Source organism: Diplotaxodon limnothrissa, linkage group LG9, assembly GCF_057381915.1.
Source record: "Diplotaxodon limnothrissa isolate DT_005_m linkage group LG9, D_limnothrissa_male_GT1.1, whole genome shotgun sequence".
Classification (NCBI taxonomy): domain Eukaryota; kingdom Metazoa; phylum Chordata; class Actinopteri; order Cichliformes; family Cichlidae; genus Diplotaxodon; species Diplotaxodon limnothrissa.
In genome coordinates, this window is record NC_140604.1 from 592,950 (window position 1) to 620,174 (window position 27,225).

A 27,225-nucleotide genomic window follows, 5' to 3' on the forward strand; every position below is an offset into this window, starting at 1 on the left:
TTGGCAGTTCATCCATTCCTATATGCATTTGTACTTGACGCGTCAAAGTAAAAATAGATAAATAATAATAATGATAATTTACTATTATTATTATTATTATTATTATTATTATTATTATTATTATTATTATTATTATTATTGCAGCCACAGGTAGGTGGCAGTAATGCATCTCTATAGTCGTTGTCAGCCGCCGATACAGAAGAAGAAGACTTCGTCCGAAAGACCGTGGAGCGCAGGCCGGTCGTTGTGTCCCAGTCATGGCGGGTTTCAGTAAATATCTGACAGCTAGGAACTCCTCCATAGCGGGCAGCATTTTGTTTGTGTTCGTGCTGCTGAAGCACAGGAAGCGGACCAAGTCAAACAGGTAAGCGGCTGCTGTGTGTCGCTCAGCAGCTGGTTGTCAGCGACAGTCATGCTACTGAGGAGCGGCTAGCAGCTGACAGGCGACCTGCCGCTGCTCGGTGCTCCCGAGGCTCCTTTCTAAGCAGGCACGTTTTCTGTGTGCTCTTCGGGGTCCTCTTGTTTCGGCATACATCCCAACACGAACAGAAATAACGTGTTCCCGACACACTGTCGCACAGCCAGAATTCTGTGGCTTGGTGTCTTCTACTGTTTCTTTCTCAGTAATGTCGTACTGTCAGCCAAAGTTGTGTGTGTAATCTAATAAGCTAGTGTGTAGTTATCTGTCAGCCACGACAGCAGTAACCCCGCTGGCAGGTGACGTGGTGAATGTTGTGGGAAAGAGGTCGCTCTGAGGCGGTGAAGGCTGAGGCTGTAGTCCCGTGTGTGAGTCCTGTAAACGGGCCTCATGCTACAGGATGGCAGCGGAGGCCACAGTTACCAGCGTGTTTATCGTTTAATGCCCTGTTTTTCAGAGGAAGCTCAGACCTGGTGCTGAACACGCAGGTATGTTGAAACACCCTGAGCGGAGTGTCCAAAGTCTACATAATACTTAGTTTGGTGCATTTAATTCTTGTCTGAACCTCTTCATGCAGAAGGATGGCAAAAAAGATCGCGCAGCTGTGGACAAAGTTTTCTTCCTCCGGATCCTCCGGATCCTCCGGGTCTTGGTGCCTCGCGTTTTCTGCATGGAGGTAAGAGTGGACTCGAACCAGCGACCGCCTGCACTCACTGCTCTCTTCATATAGGTGCTTTGGTTCGACTCCAGGCCAGTGGACAGTTCATCGTGCCGGTGTAGACATGCTGCACATTTCTTCTGATCGCGGCCCTTACATGGATGTTGCGTTTGAAGGCTTCATGCATGGTGTACACACTGCATCCTTTATTCTAGAAACTAGCAGAAGAGCCAGTACAGACCCTCACATATCTGTAGGACCTCCCAGAATACAAAGCGTACGTGGCTCCGGAAAGTTCCGGATCAGCAGGTTGCTTTGGTTCGTGTCACAGTGAGGTTACTGTGTTCACATCATTGTCAGTGAAATGAACACAGCAGGTGTATGAATATGGTACTCTGACAGTAATGACCTGATGATAAGGTCGTAGTGATACCAGCTCTTCATCTTTGCTTCCTTCTGGTCAGCATTATGTTGAAGGCACCTGTTGCCAGTCCTCCCATTGAAACGTACTGGTGCCCGTGGTGTTCGATTGGCCGCTCTCTGACATTTTCATGGTTATTGGTATTAAATTGTGATTCTAGTTTTGTGACAGCCCTAATCACTGAGGCCTTTCACCTATTTGACCAGTGATGACTGGGCCAACCATAAACATTGAGTCTGGTAATGGTTGAAAGATACTGGGAAACAGTTTCCACAGCGTTGCTGTGATTGCAGCAGAGCCCTTTGACACAGAGACAATAACTCCACAAGTCAAGGTCGCCGCCACATGGCTGCTCCTGGTCTCGTCTTATCTCATCAGTTCATTAGATACGAGCAGAGTCAAAGGTAGGACCGTAAACATCTGCAGTCTTTTACACACTAACCAGTCTGTGGGCGCTGTCTCCCCTCTCCTCCACAGGCTGGCTACCTGATGTTTATTGCTGCCATGCTGGTGGCCAGAACCTACTGTGACGTGTGGATGATCCAGAACGGGACCATGATCGAAAGGTCAGGCTTCAGTGTTTACGATGTTTCTTTGTGTTACAGGAGTAAATCAGACGACACAACAAAGATGAGACGGTGATAAATCACTAGAGTGGGGGGCGGGGCAGTGTGTGGTCGTAGCGTCGGCGATGTTGATGCCCTACCAGGCCGAAGCAGGGGGCGTTCCCGGCTTTCTCTGCTGCTGCTCACACAATGAAAGTTTGAAAACGTAACGTGGATTCTGCTTTGCTGTCTTTACAGGAACTGATGACTGTGTTTTGGTTCTTCACAGTGGTATTATAAGCAGAGACAGCTGTGTGTTCAACACGCACTTTTGTTCCTACATGTCAGTCATACCAGGGGTAACTGTCAACAAGTGCTGTGTTAGAAGAAGCCATTAACATGGTAGCTCTAACATCTGCTTTGTGTGCGGTCTGTGAGGTACAACGCTGACCTGTGGTCGTCATGGGGACGTGTAACATCCTGGCACAGGTTCACTGGAATGCTGTTCAGTGTGTGCTCATTACTCCGGCCGCCGGCTCTGGATCAGCTGGCTCGACCTGCAGCTGGTCAGACGTGGCGTGTAGTATGAACTTGTTCTGCTTCAGATACTGTGTGCGCCGTTTCAAGTGTCACATGACCCTGGCACACAAAGCGCTGCGTACGAGTGCTGCATCTTTGTAGGAGCAGTGAAAGGCGCTGCATTGTTGAGAAGCGCCTGAAGCTGAGTTTTTCAAACGCAGACTTGTTCTGTGTGCACTCTGCAAATGTCAGAAACCCAGGAGAGAGAGAGCTGGGCGGGACCCAGATGTGCTTTGATCCATGTCTTCACGGTGGAGACCGTCACGCTCTGATCCCGGAGTCGAAGCTGCTGGAGAGCAGACTGAACTACTGTTGATTATAGATTTGATATTGCTGCAGATGTTGAATTACGAGCACACACTGCACTTGGGTTTGGGCTGCCATATTTTGTTATTTTTCTGTGCGATTAGGTGGATCTGACAAATATTTGTAATGTATGTAACAAATGCAGTTTACACATGGCCCAGTGACGCCTCAGAGTCGGGCCTCTGTGCACAGCAGCTAATAACATGGAAATGCATAGATTGAGTAGTGTTCCAGTGTTGCTCCGTGTCAGGATCCACCGTCCTCTTTGTGTCACATCATAAATTGCACACAGCAAGCTTCAGTGTTTGTCTCTGACCTTGGCTTTGTTTGCTCATCTTTGTTCTTGTTGTGGTTTGCAGTGCAATTATTGGTCGTTCCACTAAAGATTTCAAGATCTGCTTGTTGAAGTTTATTGAATTCATGCCAATTGTAAGTGTGAACTCTGGAGTCCTGAGGTTTGTGACACCCACGTTGATTTCATGCTCCCACATCCCATCATCACACTAGCATGATCTGCTTGGCTAACTGTGTGACTGGCTGCTTTTCATGGCACAGAAACTGGTGTAATTATCACACTGACATAAACTGAGCATGGCTGATTGTCTGTAGTTTGCATGGCTTTCATCACCTCGAGCTGTGTTCCTGCACGCTGTTCTCCTGGGAGCTTTCTTTGAATGTCTGACTGGCTGTTTCCAGATATCCTTGGTGAACAACTTCCTGAAGTTTGGTCTGAATGAGCTGAAGCTGAGGTTTCGTGAGAGGCTAACCCAGCATCTCTACAACCAGTACCTGCAGTAAGTACACCAGTGATGCTGTGCTCGTCGTGTGCAGAGGGTTTCACCTTCAGTGCATGTGAGACACTGACAGCAGCAGGGTTAGGCTGCTGTATTTAAACTTCAGTGAAACGAGTGGCTTTGTTTGCTAAATCTGGGGAGCAGATGTGAGACGGTGTCAGTCGGCTGTGGTGTTGAAGCCTCTGTGTGCCTGTGGTCACTGAACACCTGGAGCATGTTGTTCAAATGCATGTAAGCCAGGCCTGTGTGGCTGCAGCGTTCTCTTGTTTGCTACTATCAGCTCGGCACTACTGAACTTTGACCCTGCAGATGTAACTGAGGAGAGCCAAAGCAAACAGCGTCAGCCTCTCTTCCATCACAGGGACTCTGACCCGACTCATAGTGATTAGAGCTGTTGTGTGATTGCTGCACTCTGTTTCCTGCTTCTTCAGAGGTTACACTTACTACAAAATGGGAAACTTGGACAACCGTGTAGCCAACGCAGACCAGCTGCTGACACAGGATGTGGAGAAGTTCTGCAACAGTGTGGTGGATCTGTACTCCAACGTCAGCAAGGTACTCCCATACATGTTAATGATCAATCAGCTGCACTCCCCCATCATGCAGGTGTAATTCGGCCACAGTGGGGTGTAAATCCACTGTACACATCAGAGTATCATCACCCCGTGGGGCGGGTGGATGGAGAGCAAGGTGACACCGCAGAGTCAAACTGATATCATGGATATATGTAGTAAAAACCTCTGACTGCAATAATTTAACAAGATCGTCGCCTGGGCTTTGAAATGGATAGCAGAGGTGTGGTTACCAGGAGGCTGAGGGTGCAGTGGTGGGAGGACTGGGCCACATCACACCGTTCACTGTGATACCAGTATAATGTGCAGAGCTGGCTGAGTTTCTGTCCGTCACATAGGCACCGAAGCACTTTTTTTTTTGTAGAACATGCAAGCGGCCGTCGTTATTACCGTCTTTTTCACAAAAGAAGCCACACTTAAAATCAATCCTTTGATTTTCTCAAAAATCGACAGCGCGCCTTATGTATGAATTCTGGTTGTGCTTACTGACCTCAAACCGATTTTATGTCCACGGCGCTCATGTCAAAATGTTTCAGTACAACTTTGCTAAGCTACGAAGCCGCAGACTGGAGCCTGGTGGAGTGATGCGCACTGTGATGCGCACTGTGATACGCACTGTGATACGCACTGTGATACGCACTGTGATACGCACTGTGATACGCACTGTGATACGCACTGTGCTTCAACATAATATTACAGTATTGTGTGCATAAGGAGCCCAAATGGCTCCTGTTAAGACATGTGCATGAAGTGGATTTTAAAGTCCATCAGTGGCGCAGTCGATCATGAGAACAGAGCAGCTGTGAGAGAATTCAACATTAATGAATCGATGGTACGAAGTGCAGGAAGCAAGAAGAACGAGTCGAGTTTGGTTTTCTTATAATCCCAAAAAAGACATGTTTGACTTATTTATTGGGCACACTGCAAAGCAGCTCTTTAGCTAGTGTGGATATACATGCTGAGGATATGTCGGCCAGTTTCCACTGGAAATGCCTTTTGGTTAAGCTGTTGCATTGTTGTACAGCTGCACATAAAACAGCTGCTTGTTCAAGTGAAAAAGTATTTTGTCTCGCGCCAGTTATATCGTTATCGCACATTTTCAAATATATGGTGATAAATATTTTTGGCCATATTGCCCTGCCCCAGTGGTGGGGCCGCCCTCTACCACGTGGGCGGGGCTTTCTGTGCGGGACGTGTTTGCGTCTGTAGCTACAGCTGTTCACTTTCTGTTTGGTGTCTCTGCAGCAGCTCTGGACTCGTGAGGCCTGCTGTGGCGTTTCCCTGTGTCTAACTCTTTCCTGTTTGTGTCCTGCAGCCTCTGTTAGATATTGGCCTGTACATCTTCAAACTGACAAGTGCCATCGGTGCCCAGGTAAGCAAGTTTCCAAGAAATGTCTTTATTTTGGGATGGAACGAGTACAATGATTCCTGTTGGTTCTCAGGTCTGTGTGATCAGCACTGTCAGCTGTAGGCTTGTCTGGGCTGGTTGTAGCAGGACTCCTGAGTCAGCAGAAATCACCTTCCTCCTCATCATGAAACGCTTCCTGTCTTTCCCTCTGCTACAAATCACCCTGACATCTGCATCTCCTCCATCTAGCTGTCCAACAAGAGGAGAGCTGCTGCTTGAAGCCCTCTGTGTACATGTGTGCTCACACAGCTTTCTTCCACAGTATGACTGTTGTGCGTTACCACAGCTCCCATTGTGTGCTTCCACAAAGACATGCTTCTGGCCTTCCCTTCTTTAGGCGTCTGTCAGTGTGCATGTTTCTTTAATTTGTGCGTTGGAGGACAGAGCTTGGTCCAAAGCCTGCGATGGCTGAAGGTCGGTGGGTCGATCGCTGTCTGGTCCAACATAAACACCTAAAGTTCTCCTTCTGAACTCAAACAATCCCGAGGTTGTGCTACTGTGTTGTACCAGAATAAACGTGTCTAACCAGAGTTCAGGTGGCCTCCAATAGTACTGAAGTATTTCTACTCAATCAAAGGACTGTCGAAGTCGTTTTTGACCAGGATATTTCCTCCAGTGAGGGTCCACCTCCTTACATCTGTTACGTCTTCTCATTGTTTGCCGCGGGCACATCTTAAGCTCAGGTGTGCTGCTGTCTCTGTATTCATCATCACCTAGGGTCCAGCCAGCATGATGGTCTACCTGCTGATCTCAGGGCTGTTCCTGACCAGATTAAGGAGGCCAGTAGGCAAGATGACCGTGACTGAGCAGCGTTACGAGGGCGAGTACCGCTACGTGAACTCTCGCCTCATCACCAACAGGTAAGCCTGTCAGCCACTCGTCTGTTACTGTGCAGGCCTGGCGTGTTTGTTAACGATGCATCTTCTCATCAGTGAGGAGATTGCCTTCTACAATGGGAACAAGAGGGAAAAACAGACCATTCATAGCGTTTTCCAGAAACTGGTGAGTAGCCCTGGGTTACCCAGGCTGAGGGACTGTGCTTGACCTCAGTAAGTACTCATGTAGAGAAACTTAGAAGATGCAAACATTTTGCTTTTGAAGGATGAAACCAGTAAAGCAGGAGAAATGTCCAGTTCCTGGTAACTAGAGTGAATATGGGAGTGTAATCCAGACTGTCCTTCCAGGTGGACCACCTGCATGACTTCATCTTCTTCCGGTTCTCTATGGGTGTCGTGGACAGTATAATTGCTAAGTGTAAGTAGCTGTTTTGCTGACGTGCTCCTCGTCCAGTCCTCCACCGAGCATCAGTAACAGCCTGTAACAGAATGAAGCCATTTTCATCACGTTCACCCCAACAACATAAAGCGTCGTCCTGTGTGTGCACGTGCTGTTCCTTTGCAGATCTGGCCACCGTGGTGGGATATCTGGTGGTTAGCCGGCCGTTCCTGAACCTTTCCCATCCACGGCACACACACAGCACACACTCGGAGCTGCTGGAGGTGAGCGGAGCTGTACTGTAACTTAACACGCGTCTGAAAGAGTACTTTATAAATCCTGACATTTGTTAAAGCCGCGATGATCTAGATTACAAATGTAATAATGAACTGTAGCTTCTGTCAGCATCGCTAGAACAACCTTGACTTTGTCCTCTGATAGTACTGTGGCAGCAGGAGGTACAGTCTGAGGTGTAACCTGGCAGCATCAGACGGGACGAACAGGTGTTACGTTGAGTTTGGGTCAGGTGATCGTGGGATCGTGGCATTAACGGGGAGAGGGGGGCTCAAAAGAGACTTTTCTTTCTTATTCTCATTTAAAATGTCTCGCTTTTATTAAATAATTATCTGAATCTTACAAAGTGGTGATCGGATTAAATGTATAGAAGTCCATTACTGTATATAGGAGCTATTACGTCTAATATACTCTAGTAAGCTACAGTACTTTGGGAACCATCTGTGCAGTTCTGTTGAAGAACGATGTTGAATCCACAGATATTGTAGAAAATTTGATTTCTGTGCTTTGGTTTTACATGTGCATTAAATTAAAGTTGATTATGTCGATTAAGCATTGTGAGGTGGACGGTGGTTACCTAATATTGTTGCTATAAGTTGGCGACCCTGTTAGTTAGTTTAATATTTCTGCTAAGTACTCTTTAAAATACCAGAATAGGGAGGATGGTGCAGGTTTAACTTTATTAGATTGATCAGTGTTGCTGAACTATAAGATGTTTTGGCTGCAGTGTATTCTGTGTATAACAGAATAGCTTCAGTCTCTTGTTTTTAAAAACTTGAGTATGAACTTATACAAAATGCAGCAAGATATTTATAAAAAAGACACTATATCAGATTAATTTAGGTATCGGCAGATATCCAAATTTGTGGTATCGGACATAAAAAGTGTTCTGGTGCCATGTGTAGTGTGGCACTGCAGACCTGTGGCTTTCTATTCAATGGTAAGGATGCGTTTCAGGTCATTATGTAACAAACAGGAAAGTAAAGTAAACACTTCTGTGCAATATGTGTGATGCATTACACTTTAGAGCACCAACTCTAACACTGATCACAGCAAAGAGGGGACATGCAGCATGCAATTATATTGCACACTATGCTGCGATGCTGTTGACTCTCAGAGCGGAGTTATATATGGATCATGGAATGGGAATTCCCACTGGTGTGTCCAGCCTCCTGTGGCAACAGTGGAGTATCTGGAGGATGAAGTGTTGCCTTTAAATGGCTCCGTGCTTCAGTCTATCTGCTGCCAGGCTCCGCCTCCAACTATCCGGGAGCTCCGTGCCGACTGATTCCAGATCTGTGAAAGGGTCCATGATTGATTTGATTTTTCAGGGTGTCTGTGAACTCGGATTCTGTCCTGATCATTTTCATGTCTGTCCAACGATGTGGCGTCCCTTCAGTCCTCATGTTAGACGTCCAGCATAATTAGTTTTCACACGTAGATTTAATGCTTTATTAACTGTATGTTTATGCTGCAGTCGGGACGTGCAGCAGGAGCGCAGCTTTAACAAACTGCTGTAGTAATGTTTGGGCTTTGAGGTTTGACTGATTGCTGTTCGTAGGACTACTACCAGAGCGGCAGGATGCTGCTGAGAATGTCCCAGGCCCTGGGCAGGATTGTTCTGGCTGGCCGGGAGATGAGCCGGCTCTCAGGGTGAGTGTGCAGAAGGGGGAGCTGTGCTTTGAGCCAATATTTCCTTAGAGCTTAGATTTGACTGCTCATCTTTAAATGGATAATAATGTCCTACAGCACTGGCATGATGAGCGCTGGCTGTCTGGGTTGTGTAGTGTGTTTCCAAACACAGCTGGTGTGCTGTTCACTGAGGATGTGTTGAATTGTGCCCCCGACAGGTTCACGGCTCGTATCGTTGAACTGATGAAGGTGCTCAAGGACCTTAATGCTGGCAAATACGAGCGCACCATGGTGTCCCAGCAGGAGAAGGGTACGCATGAGTCCTGATGTACTGTGAAGTGGATTTGCGACAGCTGCCATCATCATTTGTTTTTCCGCTGTGTTTAGAAGCAGATGCTGCAGAGAAACTGGTCCCGGGCAGTGGTCAAATTATTAACAAAGACAACCTCATCAAGTATGTGCTGCTTGTGTGGTTTCACTTTGTGCTTTAGTGCGATATCGAGTGTGATTTATGTTTTCCTCTCTGCAGATTTGAGAATACTCCCCTAGCAACACCCAATGGAGACATCCTGATCAGAAATCTTACGTTTGAAGTAAAGTGTGCATGCATTACCTCATCTCCATCGAGTACTACGACATGTTTTAGGATCAAATACTTATTTCACTCAGTGGTGTGCTGACACAGTTCAAACTTTTCGTGGCTGCATGTATGTGTGATGCTGTCTACCTGAGATCAGCCGGGGCTCAGATAGCTTTGTCCCTGTGTCTGATGTTCAATGGGACGTTGTGTAGACGCTGTTCTCTCTTTTCTGAAGGTGAAGTCTGGCACTAATGTTCTTGTGTGTGGACCCAACGGCTGTGGGAAGAGCTCCCTGTTCAGGGTGCTGGGAGAGGTAGGGCTGCACCATCAGTAATCAGTTTCATCTCAAGCTGGTTTTACTTTTATGATGTGGATTTATTTGGTTGTGTTTTAGCTGTGGCCTCTGTTTGGTGGGCATCTGACAAAACCTGAGAGGGGGAAGCTTTTCTACGTCCCACAGGTGAGTCTTCAGGAGGCGATGTGTGAGCTTTACTTTAACTCTGATGCAGTTTGAGGAAGATGGTCTCTAAAAATGAGACGGGATAAAACACAACACTGTCAGAGTTTATTTATAGACTACTCCAGAGTCTCACTGGCTTCCTGCACTTTTCACCACCTCCCTGTTCACCAGGAGCATGCTAGTGTGTTAAAGCCTCCTGTGTGTAAACACAGGTCTGAGCGATTCTTCAGTAGATGCTCATTTCATGCCCAAATATTGTTTGGAGTGTAGGTCTCTGCGGAGATGTTACCCACAACACGTTTAAGGGTCAGCTTGGAAAGCACAGCATTAATGCATCCCTTCACAAGTCCTCCTCTGTTTCTGTCCAGAGACCCTACATGACTCTGGGTTCTCTGAGGGACCAAGTCATTTACCCCGACACCCATGAAGAACAAAAAAGGAAAGGCATCTCTGATCAGGTACGACACTGCAGATTTCCTCCACACTGCCACTGTGTATGTGTGTATGACTCTATATTTGTGTACAGGTGCTGAAGGAATACCTGGATAATGTTCAGCTGGGTCACATCCTGGACCGGGAGGGCAGCTGGGATACTGTCCAGGACTGGATGGACGTTCTCAGTGGAGGGGAAAAACAGAGGATGGCTGTAAGGACTCAGTTGTACCTCTCCACATGCTGAAAAGCACACACCAGCCATTGGTTTGCATATTTATGCTGAACAGCCATAAACGTGTTAAACTCTTCAGGCCTCCACTGTCACCTCCACTGTCACCTCCACTACTGTCACCTCTACTGACACCTCCACTGACACCTCCACTACTGTCACCTCTACTGACACCTCCACTGACACCTCCACTACTGTCAACTCTACTGTCACCTCCACTGTCACCTCCACTGTCACCTCCACTACTGTCACCTCTACTGACACCTCCACTGACACCTCCACTACTGTCAACTCTACTGTCACCTCCACTGTCACCTCCACTGTCACCTCCACTGTCACCTCCACTGTCACCTCCACTGTCACCTCTACTGTCACCTCTACTGTCACCTCCACTGTCACCTCCACTACTGTCAACTCTACTGTCACCTCCACTGACACCTCCACTACTGTCAACTCTACTGTCACCTCCACTGACACCTCTACTGTCACCTCTACTGTCACCTCCACTGTCACCTCTACTGTCACCTCCACTGACACCTCTACTGTCACCTCTACTGTCACCTCCACTGTCACCTCCACTGACACCTCCACTACTGTCAACTCTACTGTCACCTCCACTGTCACCTCTACTGTCACCTCTACTGTCACCTCCACTGTCACCTCCACTGACACCTCTACTGTCACCTCTACTGACACCTCCACTGTCACCTCCACTGTCACCTCCACTGACACCTCTACTGTCACCTCTACTGTCACCTCTACTGTCACCTCCACTGACACCTCCACTGTCACCTCTACTGACACCTCAATGTCACCTCCACTGACACCTCCACTGACACCTCCACTGTCACCTCCACTGTCACCTCTACTGTCACCTCCACTTTCACCTCTACTGACACCTCCACTTTCACCTCTACTGACACCTCTACTGACACCTTTACTGTCACCTTTACTGTCACCTCCACTTTCACCTCCACTGACACCTCCACTGACACCTCCACTGACACCTCCACTTTCACCTCCACTTTCACCTCCACTGTCACCTCCACTGTCACCTCCACTGTCACCTCCACTGACACCTCCACTGTCACCTCCACTGTCACCTCCACTGACACCTCCACTGACACCTCCACTGACACCTCCACTTTCACCTCCACTGTCACCTCCACTGACACCTCCACTGTCACCTCCACTGTCACCTCCACTGTCACCTCCACTGACACCTCCACTGTCACCTCCACTGACACCTCCACTGTCACCTCCACTGACACCTCCACTGACACCTCCACTGTCACCTCCACTGACACCTCCACTTTCACCTCCACTGTCACCTCCACTGACACCTCCACTGTCACCTCCACTGTCACCTCCACTGTCACCTCTACTGTCACCTCCACTGTCACCTCCACTGTGACCTCTACTGACACCTCTACTGACACCTCTACTGTCACCTCCACTGTCACCTCCACTGTCACCTCTACTGTCACCTCCACTGTCACCTCCACTGTGACCTCTACTGACACCTCTACTGACACCTCCACTGTCACCTCCACTGTCACCTCCACTGACACCTCTACTGTCACCTCTACTGTCACCTCCACTGTCACCTCCACTGTCACCTCCACTGACACCTCCACTGTCACCTCTACTGTCACCTCTACTGTCACCTCCACTGACACCTCTACTGACACCTCCACTGTCACCTCCACTGTCACCTCCACTGTCACCTCCACTGTCACCTCTACTGACACCTCCACTGTCACCTCCACTGTCACCTCCACTGACACCTCCACTGACACCTCCACTGTCACCTCCACTGACACCTCCACTGACACCTCCACTGTCACCTCCACTGACACCTCCACTGACACCTCCACTGACACCTCCACTGACACCTCCACTGACACCTCCACTGTCACCTCCACTGACACCTCCACTGTCACCTCCACTGTCACCTCCACTGACACCTCCACTGTCACCTCCACTGTCACCTCCACTGTCACCTCTACTGTCACCTCCACTGTCACCTCCACTGTGACCTCTACTGACACCTCTACTGACACCTCTACTGTCACCTCCACTGTCACCTCTACTGTCACCTCCACTGTCACCTCTACTGACACCTCTACTGACACCTCTACTGTCACCTCCACTGTCACCTCCACTGTCACCTCCACTGTCACCTCCACTGACACCTCTACTGTCACCTCTACTGTCACCTCCACTGTCACCTCCACTGTCACCTCCACTGACACCTCCACTGTCACCTCTACTGTCACCTCTACTGTCACCTCCACTGACACCTCTACTGACACCTCCACTGTCACCTCCACTGTCACCTCCACTGTCACCTCCACTGTCACCTCTACTGACACCTCCACTGACACCTCCACTGACACCTCCACTGACACCTCCACTGACACCTCCACTGTCACCTCTACTGACACCTCAATGTCACCTCCACTGTCACCTCCACTGTCACCTCCACTTTCACTTCTACTGACACCTCCACTGACACCTCTACTGACACCTCCACTGACACCTCTACTGACACCTCCACTGACACCTCCACTGTCACCTCCACTGACACCTCCACTGTCACCTCTACTGACACCTCAATGTCACCTCCACTGTCACCTCCACTGTCACCTCCACTTTCACTTCTACTGACACCTCCACTGACACCTCTACTGACACCTCCACTGACACCTCTACTGACACCTCCACTGACACCTCCACTGACACCTTTACTGACACCTCCACTGACACCTCCACTGACACCTCCACTGTCACCTCCACTGACACCTCCACTGTCACCTCTACTGACACCTCAATGTCACCTCCACTGTCACCTCTACTGACACCTCCACTTTCACTTCTACTGACACCTCCACTGACACCTTTACTGACACCTCTACTGTCACCTCCACTTTCACCTCCACTGACACCTCCACTGACACCTTTACTGTCGCTCCTTTGTTTTTCTGGCCCAACCAGTCATGGTTTGGCAGATGCATGAAGTTTGGGCTTTCACCCTCTGCGGGGTCGGGCCTGCGGGGGATGAAAGCCCTTCTCTGCTTGCTAACAGACACATTTGAAGGAGCGCTTTATTCTCACACCTAAACCGGCAGTGTGATGCAGGAGTTGCCCTGTGGCTGTGGATTTGAGTATCATTTTCAGTCAACTGGTCAACTTTTGGAACAGCAGTGACTGACTTACCTAACACATCTATTTCATGTAGATGGCCAGACTGTTCTACCACAAGCCCCAGTTTGCGATCCTGGATGAGTGCACCAGTGCAGTGAGTGTGGATGTTGAGGATTACATCTACACCCATTGCAGGACGGTATGTCTTTGCATATACATAAATATAGCACATGAGCACATTCGTTTACGTCTGGGCCCACATTTGTTGGGGGGGCTCTGCTGAACTGGGGCCAGTTAGAGAGTGACTAAATTATGTGAACCTGCTCACTGGCACGACTCCTCCCGTCCAGTTTAATCATTTCTTCATTCAGTCATATCAAAGTGCATCTTGGAATTCATTGGTTTCTAGAAGTTTCCCTGTTTACAGAAACTGAACAGTTAAATGTTAGTTTGACTTCTCAGTGATGTCAGGGACTGACCTTGATCTGAATTCATTGCTTTCAGAATAGCATCTGTCCAGCGCCCTCCTTTAACTGTTGTCAGTCTAAACTGAAGCTGTCAAGTCACTGAATCCAGATCAACCTCAGAGGGCTCAGCCAGTCCTGAGCATGCAGCTTCTACTACTAACTAAACTCAGACACGCAGAAGCTGCTATCAGCTTTGAAGAAAGAGCAACAAAACTGAGGTGTTGGTCAAAAAGCTGAAAAGTCAGAAGCGTTAGTTAGTTAATCAGCCACCACACAGCTCACTGGCTGCTACCCAACAAGGCTCTCTGGCACTAGAGCTCACCTTTCTCTGGCCTGAAGTACCTTTAAACTCTGATGGGGGTCAGCTGTATGAACAGGTCCATTTGGAAGGAGGCCCTGCTGGGGCCGTAGCACACTATGAGCTTTTGCAGCAGGGTTGGAGATGATGTGGCAAAATCTCACCATGGTGTTCTTTAAAACGGGGGTTTGTTTTTTTATCTCAACAGGTGGGCATCACCTTGTTCACTGTGTCTCACAGGAAATCCCTGTGGAAACATCATGAGGTAGGACTGGATGTTCTTATGATTCAAAGTGCAGATCCTGTCATTGTGTCAGCGCTCGGCTTCATTGTTGAGGCTGAGCAGACCACTCATAGTGCAGATTTGGGAGCAGTGAGTCTGTGCATAGTTCAGACTAACACGTCTGTAACGTTCAGTGATTAAGGCTTCAAACAAACTGTATTCAGGGTGGTTTGTTGTTTCAGGGGCACCAAAGCTTCCCCCCTCATCTACTCACTATGATTAGAAGCAGAGTCATTACGATGTCCAGTGTTGATAAACTGTACAGTATGTGATGTGCCACACACTGTGTAATGTTGGCCGCTGAGTCTCTTGATCTTATTGGTCGCGATCATGAAGAGAGGAATCCTATTGGTTGAAGCTGTGCTCGGATCCATGCTGTCACCGCTATGCTAACGTCAGTGAAACGGTCAATGCTACGACGTGCTGGTGCTTTTATGACTGAGCTTATCCTGAGCCTCCTTGATGTCTCATTGGATTACTGCTCATTAGTTTGTGCAGTATAGTCAACCAATGACAACAAAGTCTTTGTGTCACTGTAGAGTAACCTGTGAATAGTGACGGACCTCCCAGGTCTTCTTCATGTGTGTACAGAAACATGTTGATCTTGGTGCTTACTGTTACCTAACCATCTGACACGTGGTCTCTTTGCTGTTGTAAACGACATCTTTGTATTGGTAAATGTGTTTTAACCCACTGGTCTCTTTATTTCTCTCCTTCCCACACTCACTCTGTGTTTCTGGATCTGTCCTGTAGTATTATCTGCACATGGATGGACGAGGAAACTACGAGTTCAAGCCCATCACAGAGGAAACAGTCGAGTTTGGTTCATAACTACCAGCTGCTGACACTGGCGCAGACTTCCTGTTGATTTAGAAACCCGTCCTGTGTTCTTTCTGTTTAGTGTTTTTGTTTGGTGGGTGGGTTGCACTCGTGGCAGCAGTTCAAACTACGCACTGTTAAATCCTTATCACTGTTGTCCTGTCGAAACAATAATTTGTTCACTGCCAAACGTCTGTTTCCGGCCTTTAGGCTATTTCACACTAAGAAGTAGACTCATGCTACTGTGTCACCACTGCAGTCATGGATCATAACAGTACCAGGTTTGCTTGTAATGAGGAGCAGGAGCTGTTCTTCATGTGAGTGTGATGCTGCCTACATGTGTCTGTCTGGGAGCTTCTGACTGAAGATGAGAGTTGACCGTTGGACGGTCCTTCACTCGTAATTAATGTTTTAATGAGCTCATTTATGGAAGCAGTTGTGAGGAGGCGAATCCTGTGGCATCACAAACACATCACACAGGACATCTCGCCTTGTTGCAACCACTCACATTTCTCACTCTGGGTCCGCCTCGCTCTCGGCTAACCTTTAGCTAAACTTGGTTCAGATTCACAATGACGGCTTATTTGTTTTTGTTTGTTGTTTTCAATTGTGGTACCAGGGGGACATCTGGCACTCCACCTACAGGTGACGACGCCAGCAAGCATTTCAACTTTCACATGTAGCTGTGGGTCATAACGAATACCTGTGGGGGAGTTTGTGGGGAGGGACCCCTTATCTGATGGCATAAATGTGCTTGCTGCTTCTGTCATTACTGGCTGTTTCCCCTCCTCTCAAAGCCGAAGGATAAAGGCCGTCTAAATGTGTCATGGAGTTAAAACAAGTTTGCTCGATGACTTTTTCTCTGGCTGTGGGACAAAGTTATCGAGGCCTGTGGTTGTTTCTTGTTAAACACATAAGTACTGTCACAGACGGCAGCCTGTAGTTTTCCAGAACTTTGCTCTTGTTTATAAAGCTGGTCTGAATATCTTGACTGTGTGATCGGACAAACAAACAGTGGAGAGATGGAGAAGCAGAATGCAGCTCGTTAAGCTCAGTGCAGCGTTTTTATGAAAAACTGTTGGTAACGGCACGAGCTGTGTTTCTGGAGCTCAGTCATTTGAACCTGGTGGTTGTCAAGCTGCACCTTCTCCTGTTTTTGATCAGTGATGATAAAACTGGTCCACACTTAAACACCAAATCATGACTTTGAGCATTTCCCTTCCCGATGTGTCATTACTAATTTCCATGAATGAAATGTAGATTCTGTGGGTGGTGGGACTGTGTTTGTCTTGGGGGTTTGTACCTTATACTAATGTTTTAAAAATGTAAAGGGGAGCCTTAACTGTGTTGGTATTTTCTATAATTAATGTTATCTCACCTCAGATTAATGAAATAAAGAGTTGTAGAAACGATTTTTGTGTCTGTGCATCCACAGAGAGATGGATTTGTAACGTTTTAGAACAGCCCAACGTTTCCAGTTATTCGTTTAACGAATGAAATGGTGCAAAGTGTTGAACTGCCACAGGTTAAAAATAATAATTTCAGAATTATACAAAAAGACTTTTTTGGGGAACTCAACATGGGTAGCAAGAGCTGCTCTGCAGTGATGGAGGTCGATCTTGAAAGCGATCCAGCACATACCTCCACCCCTCCTGGCTCTCCACTCTCACTGCAGCTCAACCTGTCCATCAGCGTTGAGACCAAGAGGAGGCTCAGAGCTGATCTCTGATGTGAACCATCTGCCTCATCTATGACACGCCTCCCCGCCGTCTCGCTGTGCTTACATGTGTGCTGGTCCAGCTCCTGCTCATGAATCCATACTGCTGCTTGCTGATCACGACATCTGTCTTCACCCTAGTTTCAGACGCTGTTTCCATATCATCACACTGTAGTTGCTACAGCCTTGCACATCAACCCTGTTCCCGTTCTCTACCTGAGCTCAGTTAAACATGGAAAAACATGATTCTATAAACGGGGTGGATGAGGACTCTTGTATAAAGTGCTGAGAGTAGAAAGGCGGTGCATGAGAGCCAGTCCATGTACCAAAATATAAATGTGTACGACTGCTTTTCTTCATACGTTTATTACTTCTATCTGTAATCGCTGTCAACAGGAAGTCCTAAAAACTCCCTGAAAAGCTTTGAGTTGATCCAAAACGCCACAGTGAGACTTCTCCTGTACTGGCTTCCTTTGAAGTTCTCCCAGTTTGGATTCACCATCTCTATTTTTAAGAAACTTAAAAACATTGCTTTTCATAAAATTACCACAAAAGAACTAAACGTTGTGTTGGTTGATTTTATTTCTGTTGTAACAATGTTTCTCTTATTTGCCCATAAATAGTAACACAATTACAAGGACAATGCACCTGTGAGTTGTGCAGCATCCATGAAACACCAAGTTTTTTTCTACCAATGTCACATTTTCTGTTATTGATACGTGGGTGTTGTTTATCAGAGGGGATGACTGAAGTGTGAAGAAACTGTCTGGCACTACATCAGTGAAAGTGAATTCACTTCCTACTGGAACGAGCATGGTTATCTTGGAGGGTGGACGGTCCCCGGCTGGGTGGGATTGTTGCAGAACATCATCACTATCTCTTGCTTTTCCACGGAGGGTGACAACATCACACTGCTGTGACCCTGTCAGTGCACCAGTCAGCATAGCGCTCTCTGCACAGCCTGTATTTAGTTAAATTACTCTAATTTAGGAATTGCTGTCGTCGTTAGCCTTGAATGATAGTATAATAAAAGTTGCACACTGTAACCACAGGAAACACCCACACAGGTGTTTAATCTCGTTATGTTTTTGCTTTTTTCAGAGGTTTGTCTTTAGAGCTTCCTTTAAAATCATTTCATGCAGAGCAGAAAATACTGCAAGATCCGTGTGAAGGTCTGCACTTCTTTTACTCGCTGCAGTGTGTCACAACGTGTCTGCTTAGAGCAACTGCAGTCAGTTTGTACTTTGACCTGCTGATCAGCTGATATCCTGTTTTTCTCGCCCGGCCTGATGCAGGAAGTTTCAGGTTTGTTTCGGTTTTAAACGGGAGCACAGTGAAGCCATGGACAGGCTCATGTGTATAGTGTTGATTCTAAGCTTTCATAACTTGTGGAAAGGCCTCGACGCTGTGGAACAAGGTAGGCTGCTGCTTATGTTAGTCAGTGTTAGGTTTGATTTACAGTGTGATGACCTGTCACACAGGAAGTACATGAAGAGTCGTGATTAAGGACTCTCAGGTTCGAGCCTTATATTTGAGCTTAAACATATTACTTTGTTTCCTTGTTGTGACAGGCTGCTAATAAAGTGCCCAAAGTTACAAAACAGGGTATTTGCCAAGTTGTGTGTTTAGTGTAGCTGCATCATTGGTTCATCCCTTGAGCTGGGTACCTTTATAAGGCTTGAATGACTGATAGGTCAGCGTTATAATAACGATAATATTTATTTGTTGGCCCCTACAACACAAAATAACAAGAACAGTTTTAGAAGATAGGAATACTAAAAAGTTAAGGATGATTAGAGTTGACATGCAAATGAAAATGTTAAGTTTTGAGCTGAGATTTGACTCTGTCAGAGTCGAGCTGTTGAAGGTGTAGTAATGAATTTCAAAGTCAAGGTGCAGCGCAGCGAAAGACTCCATCACGTGAAGTGTCCAGTTTGACGTGAGGAGCAGCTGACTGAGCAGAGGACATGAGAAGGAGTCTAAGGCTGAAGGAGGTCAGAGTCAAAGAACCAAAATATTGTACTGAATACAATGTGGATACGGAGCTAGTGAAGCTGAGAATGGGTGCAACAGTCATTGGTGCAGATTTGTGTAGATGTACCATCTGTACCATGTGGAGCCAACTGAGAAGTTTGTTTTTGAGGGGAGCAAAGAGAATGGTATTACAGTCTCCCAAACGTGAGGTGGGCAGGGCATGAGCCAGCACACGAGTGCTGTGTTGAAAAAGAAAAATGCAAAGTCTGGCAACAATCTGACTCCCTGGAAGCAAAATATAAAGGAATAAGATGTCTTGAGACTTTTGCACACCATTTAAATAAAATTAAAAAAAACATCAAAAGATGTGTTTTTATTAGTGCTGTCAGCGTTAATCTCCTTAAAATGACCTTAACGCCATAACTGCATTAACCCAGCAAATCTCCGTTAGCAAGTTAGCGCAGATTGCCCAATGCGTGGGGCTGCGCCGTGTCAGCGCGTTAGCGCGGTTAGCTGTAGTGTTATTTAGGTCAGTCATTCTCAAACTGTGGTATGCGTACCCCTGGTGGTACTTGGGCTCTCTCTAGTGGTATGCAGGAAATCTCCAATTGTTTTTAGGATTAAAGAATATACCATTGTGGAGGTTTGCAAAGACGACATGAGACTTCACGAGACTCTTCTGGGAGCCCGAGTCAACCAAAAAACGTCTCCCTGAGCATGAGTTCTCTATGAAGAGCAGCCTTTCCTTATCGCCAGCGGTCGCAGCCGCTACAGAGCGCTGGCAGGCTCGTTTCCCTGGGCCTTGAAACTGCAAAGGCGGCAGACAGCGCCGTGCTGTGGTGCCAAAATGCTGTTGGTAAAAACACAGCTGTTTTCCAAGGCGCCGCCGTGCCACGATCCCAGCCACCATCGATGAGTCAGAGGCCCCCGGGAGAATCGGTGGATGGGCAGGAGATGCCGTCGGAACTATCACCTGGATGCCAAAGCTCCTAGTAGCCAGGAGAATACGATCTGGTTCTTCTGCGAGTGAGCGGTAATCCTCCAAGGCCAGCAGCGGGGAGTTGGCGAGGCCAGCTGGCACTGGTGCCGGCAACTGTCGGAGGAAGACGTGAGTGAAGAGAAATCCGCCATCATCCATTCTTAGCAAGGACAGCGTGCGCTCCATGAGCTCAAGAGCGGTACCATCACCCAGGCCTGAGAGAGAGAGGAGTATCTTGGCCCGCTCTGCATCGGAGAGGGAGTAGCGGCGCAGCAGCAGCGCCTTGAGAGCGGTGAATTTCCCTTGGGTGGGGGGAGCCCAGAGAAGGGTCATCACACAGCGGGTCATCGCAGCAGATCCAGCGAGGCCACCACATGGTGTTATTTTGTTTCTGAAATGCCACAAAGAGCAAACTGAGGTTCGATGTCCACGGACCACGAAGAGTTGTGAAGCCAAAAATCCGGCAGCTTAATCGCCACAACACAAATTAAACTGTACAGCTCTGCTATCACTTCCAGCATAAATGAAGACAGGAAACTAAACAGCAGTGACGTTTGTAGGGTTACTGAAGTTGGGCTAGCTGGTATATAATGATGTGCTACGTGACCGCTAACTACACAGCTATGTTAGCATAACACAAACAGTGAAGATGGAGGATGAACGCTAACTTTTTTCCACTCTGTAAAAGTTAACGTGAGGGTTCCCGATGGTTAGGGACAAATCCAGTCGCCATCGGCGTAACTTTGTGCTGAACATTGGGGGGGTCAAGATCTCTGTCTAAATAAATAAATAAATCTGAGTAAATTCCCAGATGATTAAACATTCAACTATTTTGCTGGTAATAACTGAAATGAGTAAAGAAAATCAACAGCCTATTTATGCAAGATAATTCATAATTTTATTGGGGGGGGGGGGTTATATTGGTTGGGTCTGATTAATGGGGGGGGGGGGGGGGGGGGTCATAACCCACCTAATCCCTCTGGAAATTACGCCCCTGGCAGTCGCATGACAGGATGCTGTAAACGGACCAAACTTCAGTCAGGAGAACAACTGCAATACGAGGTTAGTCATTAATATACTGCTGCATGGGCTGGAGTTACATCGTAAGGGTTTAAAAACTGAGCTTTAAAATGAACAGTGGTAATAAAAACCGAGAGAGGCCAACAGGGCTTGATCAGATTAAACAGAACAAGATCGAAAGCATTAAAACATGTTGAAAACACAACAGCCTTAATAATCTCAGAGTAGTTTGGACTGACGCAGGTTTCATCGGGTCATCACTTAAAGATTGGCTATCCCACCTGCTGTGAATGTTTTAATGCAGTACAGTTGTTATTATTATCACTTGTCACGTCCTGTTTATGAAAGTTAAAATAAAATTCATTCATATAAGAAATAAAATTGTCTTGTGTAAACTATATGTGGTGTTAAATAGGCCCATACTACTGTACTTTAATGTCAGTCATAAGGGTGGTACTTTAAGAGCCATATATTTATTGAGGTGGTACTCATTGTGAAACGGTTGAGAACCACTGATTTAGGTCATATGGCACCACTAGAGGGCAGCATGGGGCACAATATTTAGTGCTGTTGTTGCCCAGCCAAAGTAATAAACAAGAAGGTTGTGGGTGTGAATCCACCATCTGGCCAGGGCCTGTCTGTTTGAATGTTCACCATTTGTTTTCATTCAGGCATTTCACACATAGTTTTTAAACCACAAAACCATTCACATGTATGTATCTGTCTGTGGATGGTGCACATGTGTTGAGAAAAGTGTCTTCATTGTCTGTAGGTGTGCTGAACTTTGTGGTGCTTGCAGACTGGGGTGGGCTGCCTTTTCCTCCTTACTACACTGCTCAAGAGAAAGCTATTGCTGCAGAGATGGATAGACTGGCCCAATCCGAGGGGGTGGACTTTGTTCTCAGCCTTGGAGATCACTTCTATTTTAGCGGCGTCAAGGATGTGGAAGACCCACGCTTCAAGGTATATCATATCAGGACCCATGCATTAACAGCTGTTGATATATTCTGTTGAGCTCTTCTTGTAGCCCCAGACTTTGCGATGAATAGCATCTCTTCAGAGTTTAGTCTACCCTAAAGGATTCTGCAGGGTGATGTCATTTCCTTGGCTAAAAACTAAAATGTTACAAATCAAACGCATAGTTTTAGATTTGTAGTTAGCACTTCTCACTGGTGTTGCTACACTCTTGCCGGTTCAGATAGAGGGGGAGGAGGTGGAGGTGGTCAACAAGTACAAGTACCTCGGGCTGTGGGTGGACAATAAACTGGACTGGTCATGCAACACAGAGCACCTGTATAAAAAAGCCCAAAGCCGACTGTACTTCCTCAGGAGGCTGAGGTCTTTTAACATCTGCAGGAAGCTCCTGAGGATGTTTTACCAGTCGGTGGTTGCTGGAGTACTTTTCTATGCTGTGGTGTGCTGGGGGAGCAGCACAGCAAAGAAGGACTCATCCAGGCTGGAGAAACTGATCAGGAGGGCTAGCTCTGTGGTCGGCATGAAGCTGGACACTCTGGTGACAGTGGCAGAGAAAAGGACATTAAAGAAACTGATGGACATTATGGACAATGCCAGACATCCTCTGCACACGGCCATAAACAACCAGAAGAGTCTGTTCAGTGACAGGTTGCTTCTCCCAAAGACAAGAACTAACAGACTTAAAAACTCCTTTGTCCCACACGCCATCAGACTGTTTAACTCCTCTCTGGAGGGGAGAGGGAGGGGAAACAGGAGGACAAAGGAGGGGGGAACAACTAAGCTGTAGTGCCTCTTCACCTCACTGTGCAATACCTTTTGTGCAATACTTTTGTAAATAGTCAACGGTGCAATAGACTCAATACTTGAAATGTGCAATTCACTTGTATTTTTATTTTTTATTCCTATTTATTCTATTTATCCCCTTCGTATATTTTATTTATATTGTCTCTGTATTTATATATATATATGTGTGTGTGTGTGTGTGTGTGTATTATATATATATATACTGTATATATAATATTCTGTAACTCTGTAACTTCTGTCGGTGCTGTGCTTTTTTGGAAATCGAATTTCCCAGAGGAACCCACCCGAGGGATTAATAAAGTTCTATCTAATCTAATCTAATCTAATCTAATCTTTTACAGTGAAGATGAGCAGGGATAATTTATTCACTGCCAGTTTCTTTGTGAACTTCACAATAGGTAAGAGAACCAAAAGAAACCCATAGCAACAGGAAGCTTGTCCATGTTTAGCTCTGCTGGACTCCAGAAAGCTGCAAAATGTGGCTTGAGGTTTCCAAAGAAACACCCGATCACCATATTCCCTGCAAAGTGAAGACTGGAGGGACAGTACTGGTACCCAGTGTTGGGAAGGTTACTTTTAAAGCATATTCCACTACAGATTACAGAATACATGCCCCAAAATGTAGTTTGTAACATATTCTGTTCAGTTACTCAATGTGAGTAAGGGATTCTGAATACTTTGGATTACTATTGTCATGCTTTTACAACTACGTGAATGTACTGCTGCTGTGTGATTTATTAGTGTTACTGAGGCTACTCACCACCGAGCTGGCATTAGTTGAGGTGAGGTCATAGTCTGCTTTCAGAACTGCACATGATTATTTGCAGCTAGCAGCTTGTTAACGCTATCATCAGTCTAACAGACTGCAGGCTAAGAGTTGTTGACCCACTACTGATCACGAGCCTCGTCACGTGAGTCACGGTGTGATACAAGAACGGAGGCGTGATAAGTATGTTTCAGGTGGAACCATTGTGAGACCTTGCCTTACCCTGTCATGTGACCTGTTGAGGTTACCTGATGTAAATGTCAGGCACCTGGAAGAGAAACTGCATCGTAGCCAGCAGACAGTTGGTGATGTAAGGCAGCCTTTATTTAAAGATGATTATTCACAGTGGACATAGATAACTTCTTTCACTCCTCTTTCAAACCATCTGTCTTCTCTGCCCACAATGTGAACACGGACATCCTCGAAAGACCTTTGTCCTTGAGATGCAGATGTCCTGGTAAACTGGTAAACGTCAGTGTTGAGGTTTCCGTTCACCTCCGTGCGCACGGCACAGTCCAGAAACAGTGAACAGTTATCCTTTGCCCTGGTGTGTTTCTATCCACAGAGCTCATGTGAGCAGTGAAGGCTTCTACTTCCTGGGTTCTGATTTTGACCCAGGTGTCATCCTCGTATCTGTGCCAGTGGCTAAGTGCTTTATTTTCCGCTTCCTCCATGTAAAGCTTGGCTATAATGGGTGACACTGGGGAGCCCATGGCACACTCATGTTTGTGGAATAAATCCATAGTGGGTCAGTGACTCTCTTGGGTTTAAATACCTCAGGTTTTAGACTTGCAGAAGCTTCTTTGATGACAGGTGAAACAGAAGAAGTCCAGTACTTTCAAAGCTTCTTAGACTACCATGAGCTGGACGACTGAGAGCCTACACAGACATAAACTGTGAGGTATTTCTCCTCCACAGAACACGTTTGAAGGTGTCTTCTCGCAGCCATCTCTACTGGATATACAGTGGTACCTAACTGCTGGAAACCACGACCATATCGGCAACATCTCAGCACAAATGGCTTACTCTAACATATCCCACCGATGGTAAATATCAAGCAATACAGACAAGGTTTGAGTGAGAAGGTCAGTCTTCTTACACCTGTAGCTTTGACCTGAACTAGTTATCATGTGACTTGCATTAAAATCGTGTTTCAGACGTTGCTAAAACGTGCTCTGATGTTTTGTACACTCGTTTCTGTGATAACTGAGATGATTCAAGGTTCCAGACCTCAGTGTTGCTTGGACGTTATGATGTGTTGTCTCTGTAGGAATTACCCAGCTCTTTATTACGATCTTCAGTTTACTGTTCCACACACAAACGTGTCAGTGAGCATCCTGATGATTGATACGGTGGTGCTCTGTGGAAACACCAATGACCAGGTCCAGCCTGTGGGACCAGAGGACTCCACGGCAGCAGCAAACCAGTGGAACTGGATCAGTGCTAAACTGGCCAGCAGCAGGTGATTCAAACACAGATTCGTTTGACCAGTTATCTGCACAGATGTCACTCAATACAAAGATACATTTGTGATTTATTAAAGGTTTGATATACAACTGTGTGACAAATATTACGCAGAATGAGGATTTAAATAAATATACAGTGTACAGAAAACCAAATAAAGAAGAGCATCAAAGAGAGGGAAACATACACCCAACAGTTTAAACCAGTTAGCTCTGCTGGTGTTGCTGGTCCCTCTGTGTGGGAGTTTAAAGGCTGTCTGGCTTGTGCAGGTCTGACTATGTGGTGGTGGCTGGTCATTATCCTGTGTGGTCTATTGGCAATCACGGACCTACAGCCTGTCTAGTCGACAAACTACGGCCTCTGCTGAAGAAGTACGGAGTCACCGTTTACCTGTGTGGCCATGATCATGATCTGCAGGTGTGTTCACATACAGAACATCACTTTCACCAGTTAAAACAAGGGAGTGAAGTGTCTCCATTATATTCAGTCCATCGCACTGACCTGCTGGGACAACCAGTCCTGTGCTATGACGTGTTGACCAAGTGTTTCTGACTGCTGATCAGTTTCTGTGCCCCAAACCAGAGGATATCATATTAATGTTAAACAAAGAGATGCTAGTTCCTGATCTTTGTGTAGAAAGTGTGACAATCCAACCCATCAAAAGAAGACGCAGTTTCTCTGTTCTCTCCTCCAACAGTTCATCAGAGAGGATGATGGGAGCTCGTATGTTGTCAGCGGGAGTGGGATGGTCAGTGATCATTCCACTCGTCACATCAGCAGTGTCCCTCCGTCCTGGCAGCTCTTTTCCAGTCCTGTCAATCACACAGCAGGAGGCCTGGCTTTCTTCCAAGTGACTGAGCGTCAGATGGCAGTCAGTTACATGCAGACAGATGGGAAATGTGTTTACCAGGCTGAGCTGCCAAAACGCAAAGTCTGAGGCCGCAGAGATCGGTAACCATCAGGAGCAGCCATGTTTGTTCATGTGCTGCCCAGCTTTGTGTCATGTACTCTGGCACTCTGTAAATATAAAACCTTCATTTTAATTACAACTTTTAATTATTGTGAAATTAAACAGCTGTTTAATCAATAACAGTTTCAAATGCAATGCTTTTCACTTCTAATCTTTATGAATAGATCAGCGTGTATGTGTACATACCTGCATATGAATATGTAGGGAAATATATATGATGCCACATCACAACAGCAGCCGCTTCAAGGCACTTTATATTGTAAGTTAAAGGTGCTGCAATAACACTGCAGTTACTTTGTTGAGTACTGTTGCTTCGGTTACAGAAAAGCAGCCTGTGTGAAGAATAACATCCTCGTTACTATTTTGTAACCATCAGCATTGTTTTCTTTGCTTTTGTTAAACAAATTTAATGTAAATTCAGTTTCACATTCATAGTCACAGACGGTTTAAAAATAATTAAGCACTGATCGGCTCCTGATCAGTTATCGATCAGATGCTGTGATTGATGATGATGATGGTGATAATCATCTATAATGAAGCTACCTGATTGCGGCTGACGTCAAAGCTTTGTTCTTTAGAACATGTGCAACGTTCCCTCTGGAATCAATATGTTAGCACAAAGTAATAGAAGTACTTGTTTTCTTGAAATACACTTTCAACTTTTTTCTCAGAACGATTGACAACATTTTTCTCTTAATGTGTCCCTAATACGTCTTTGTAATATATGGAGTCCAGTCCCACTGATGAATCCGATATAGTGTTTTTAATCAATAAAACTGTTTTTTAATATCTTGCTGCTTTTTGTATGAGTTCATACTCTAGTGTAAATAAACAACAACACTAAGGCTATTCTGTTAGACCTGTATGCAAAAAATACACTGCACCCAAAATATTTCATAATTCAGCAACACTGATCAATCTAATGAACTTAAACCTGCACCATCCTCCCTACTCTGGTATTTTAAAGAGTACTTAGCAGAAATATTAAGCAACCTA

At 46.3% G+C, this 27,225-nt stretch overlaps 2 protein-coding genes across 3 annotated transcripts; both read left to right on the plus strand.

Annotated features, from left to right (window-relative positions):
- The first annotated feature begins 203 nt into the window (after nucleotides 1–203).
- abcd3a (ATP-binding cassette, sub-family D (ALD), member 3a) lies at nucleotides 204–17,881 on the plus strand. Of its 2 annotated transcripts, XM_085362564.1 has the most exons (23): nucleotides 204–364; nucleotides 876–906; nucleotides 996–1,094; nucleotides 1,975–2,063; nucleotides 3,287–3,356; nucleotides 3,624–3,721; nucleotides 4,153–4,276; nucleotides 5,609–5,665; nucleotides 6,419–6,561; nucleotides 6,634–6,703; nucleotides 6,886–6,955; nucleotides 7,103–7,200; nucleotides 8,772–8,863; nucleotides 9,061–9,152; nucleotides 9,230–9,296; nucleotides 9,372–9,435; nucleotides 9,658–9,735; nucleotides 9,817–9,882; nucleotides 10,251–10,340; nucleotides 10,409–10,528; nucleotides 13,788–13,892; nucleotides 14,667–14,723; nucleotides 15,495–17,880. In XM_085362564.1, exons 1-23 carry the CDS (start codon nucleotides 258–260, stop codon nucleotides 15,570–15,572), a joined length of 1,965 nt encoding a protein of 654 aa, XP_085218690.1. In that variant the 5' UTR covers nucleotides 204–257; the 3' UTR covers nucleotides 15,573–17,880. The 2 variants fall into 2 exon arrangements, with proteins under 2 accessions (XP_085218690.1, XP_085218689.1); XM_085362563.1 differs by lacking the exon at nucleotides 204–364 and having other exon boundaries at nucleotides 376–906; nucleotides 15,495–17,881.
- A 717-nt stretch (nucleotides 17,882–18,598) lies between these two features.
- On the plus strand, nucleotides 18,599–26,297 carry LOC146624940 (tartrate-resistant acid phosphatase type 5-like). The gene is made up of 6 exons (XM_085361857.1): nucleotides 18,599–18,694; nucleotides 22,023–22,213; nucleotides 24,714–24,841; nucleotides 25,066–25,257; nucleotides 25,529–25,676; nucleotides 25,957–26,297. Exons 1-6 carry the CDS (start codon nucleotides 18,619–18,621, stop codon nucleotides 26,194–26,196), a joined length of 975 nt encoding a protein of 324 aa, XP_085217983.1. The 5' UTR covers nucleotides 18,599–18,618; the 3' UTR covers nucleotides 26,197–26,297.
- Nucleotides 26,298–27,225: the final 928 nt, after the last annotated feature.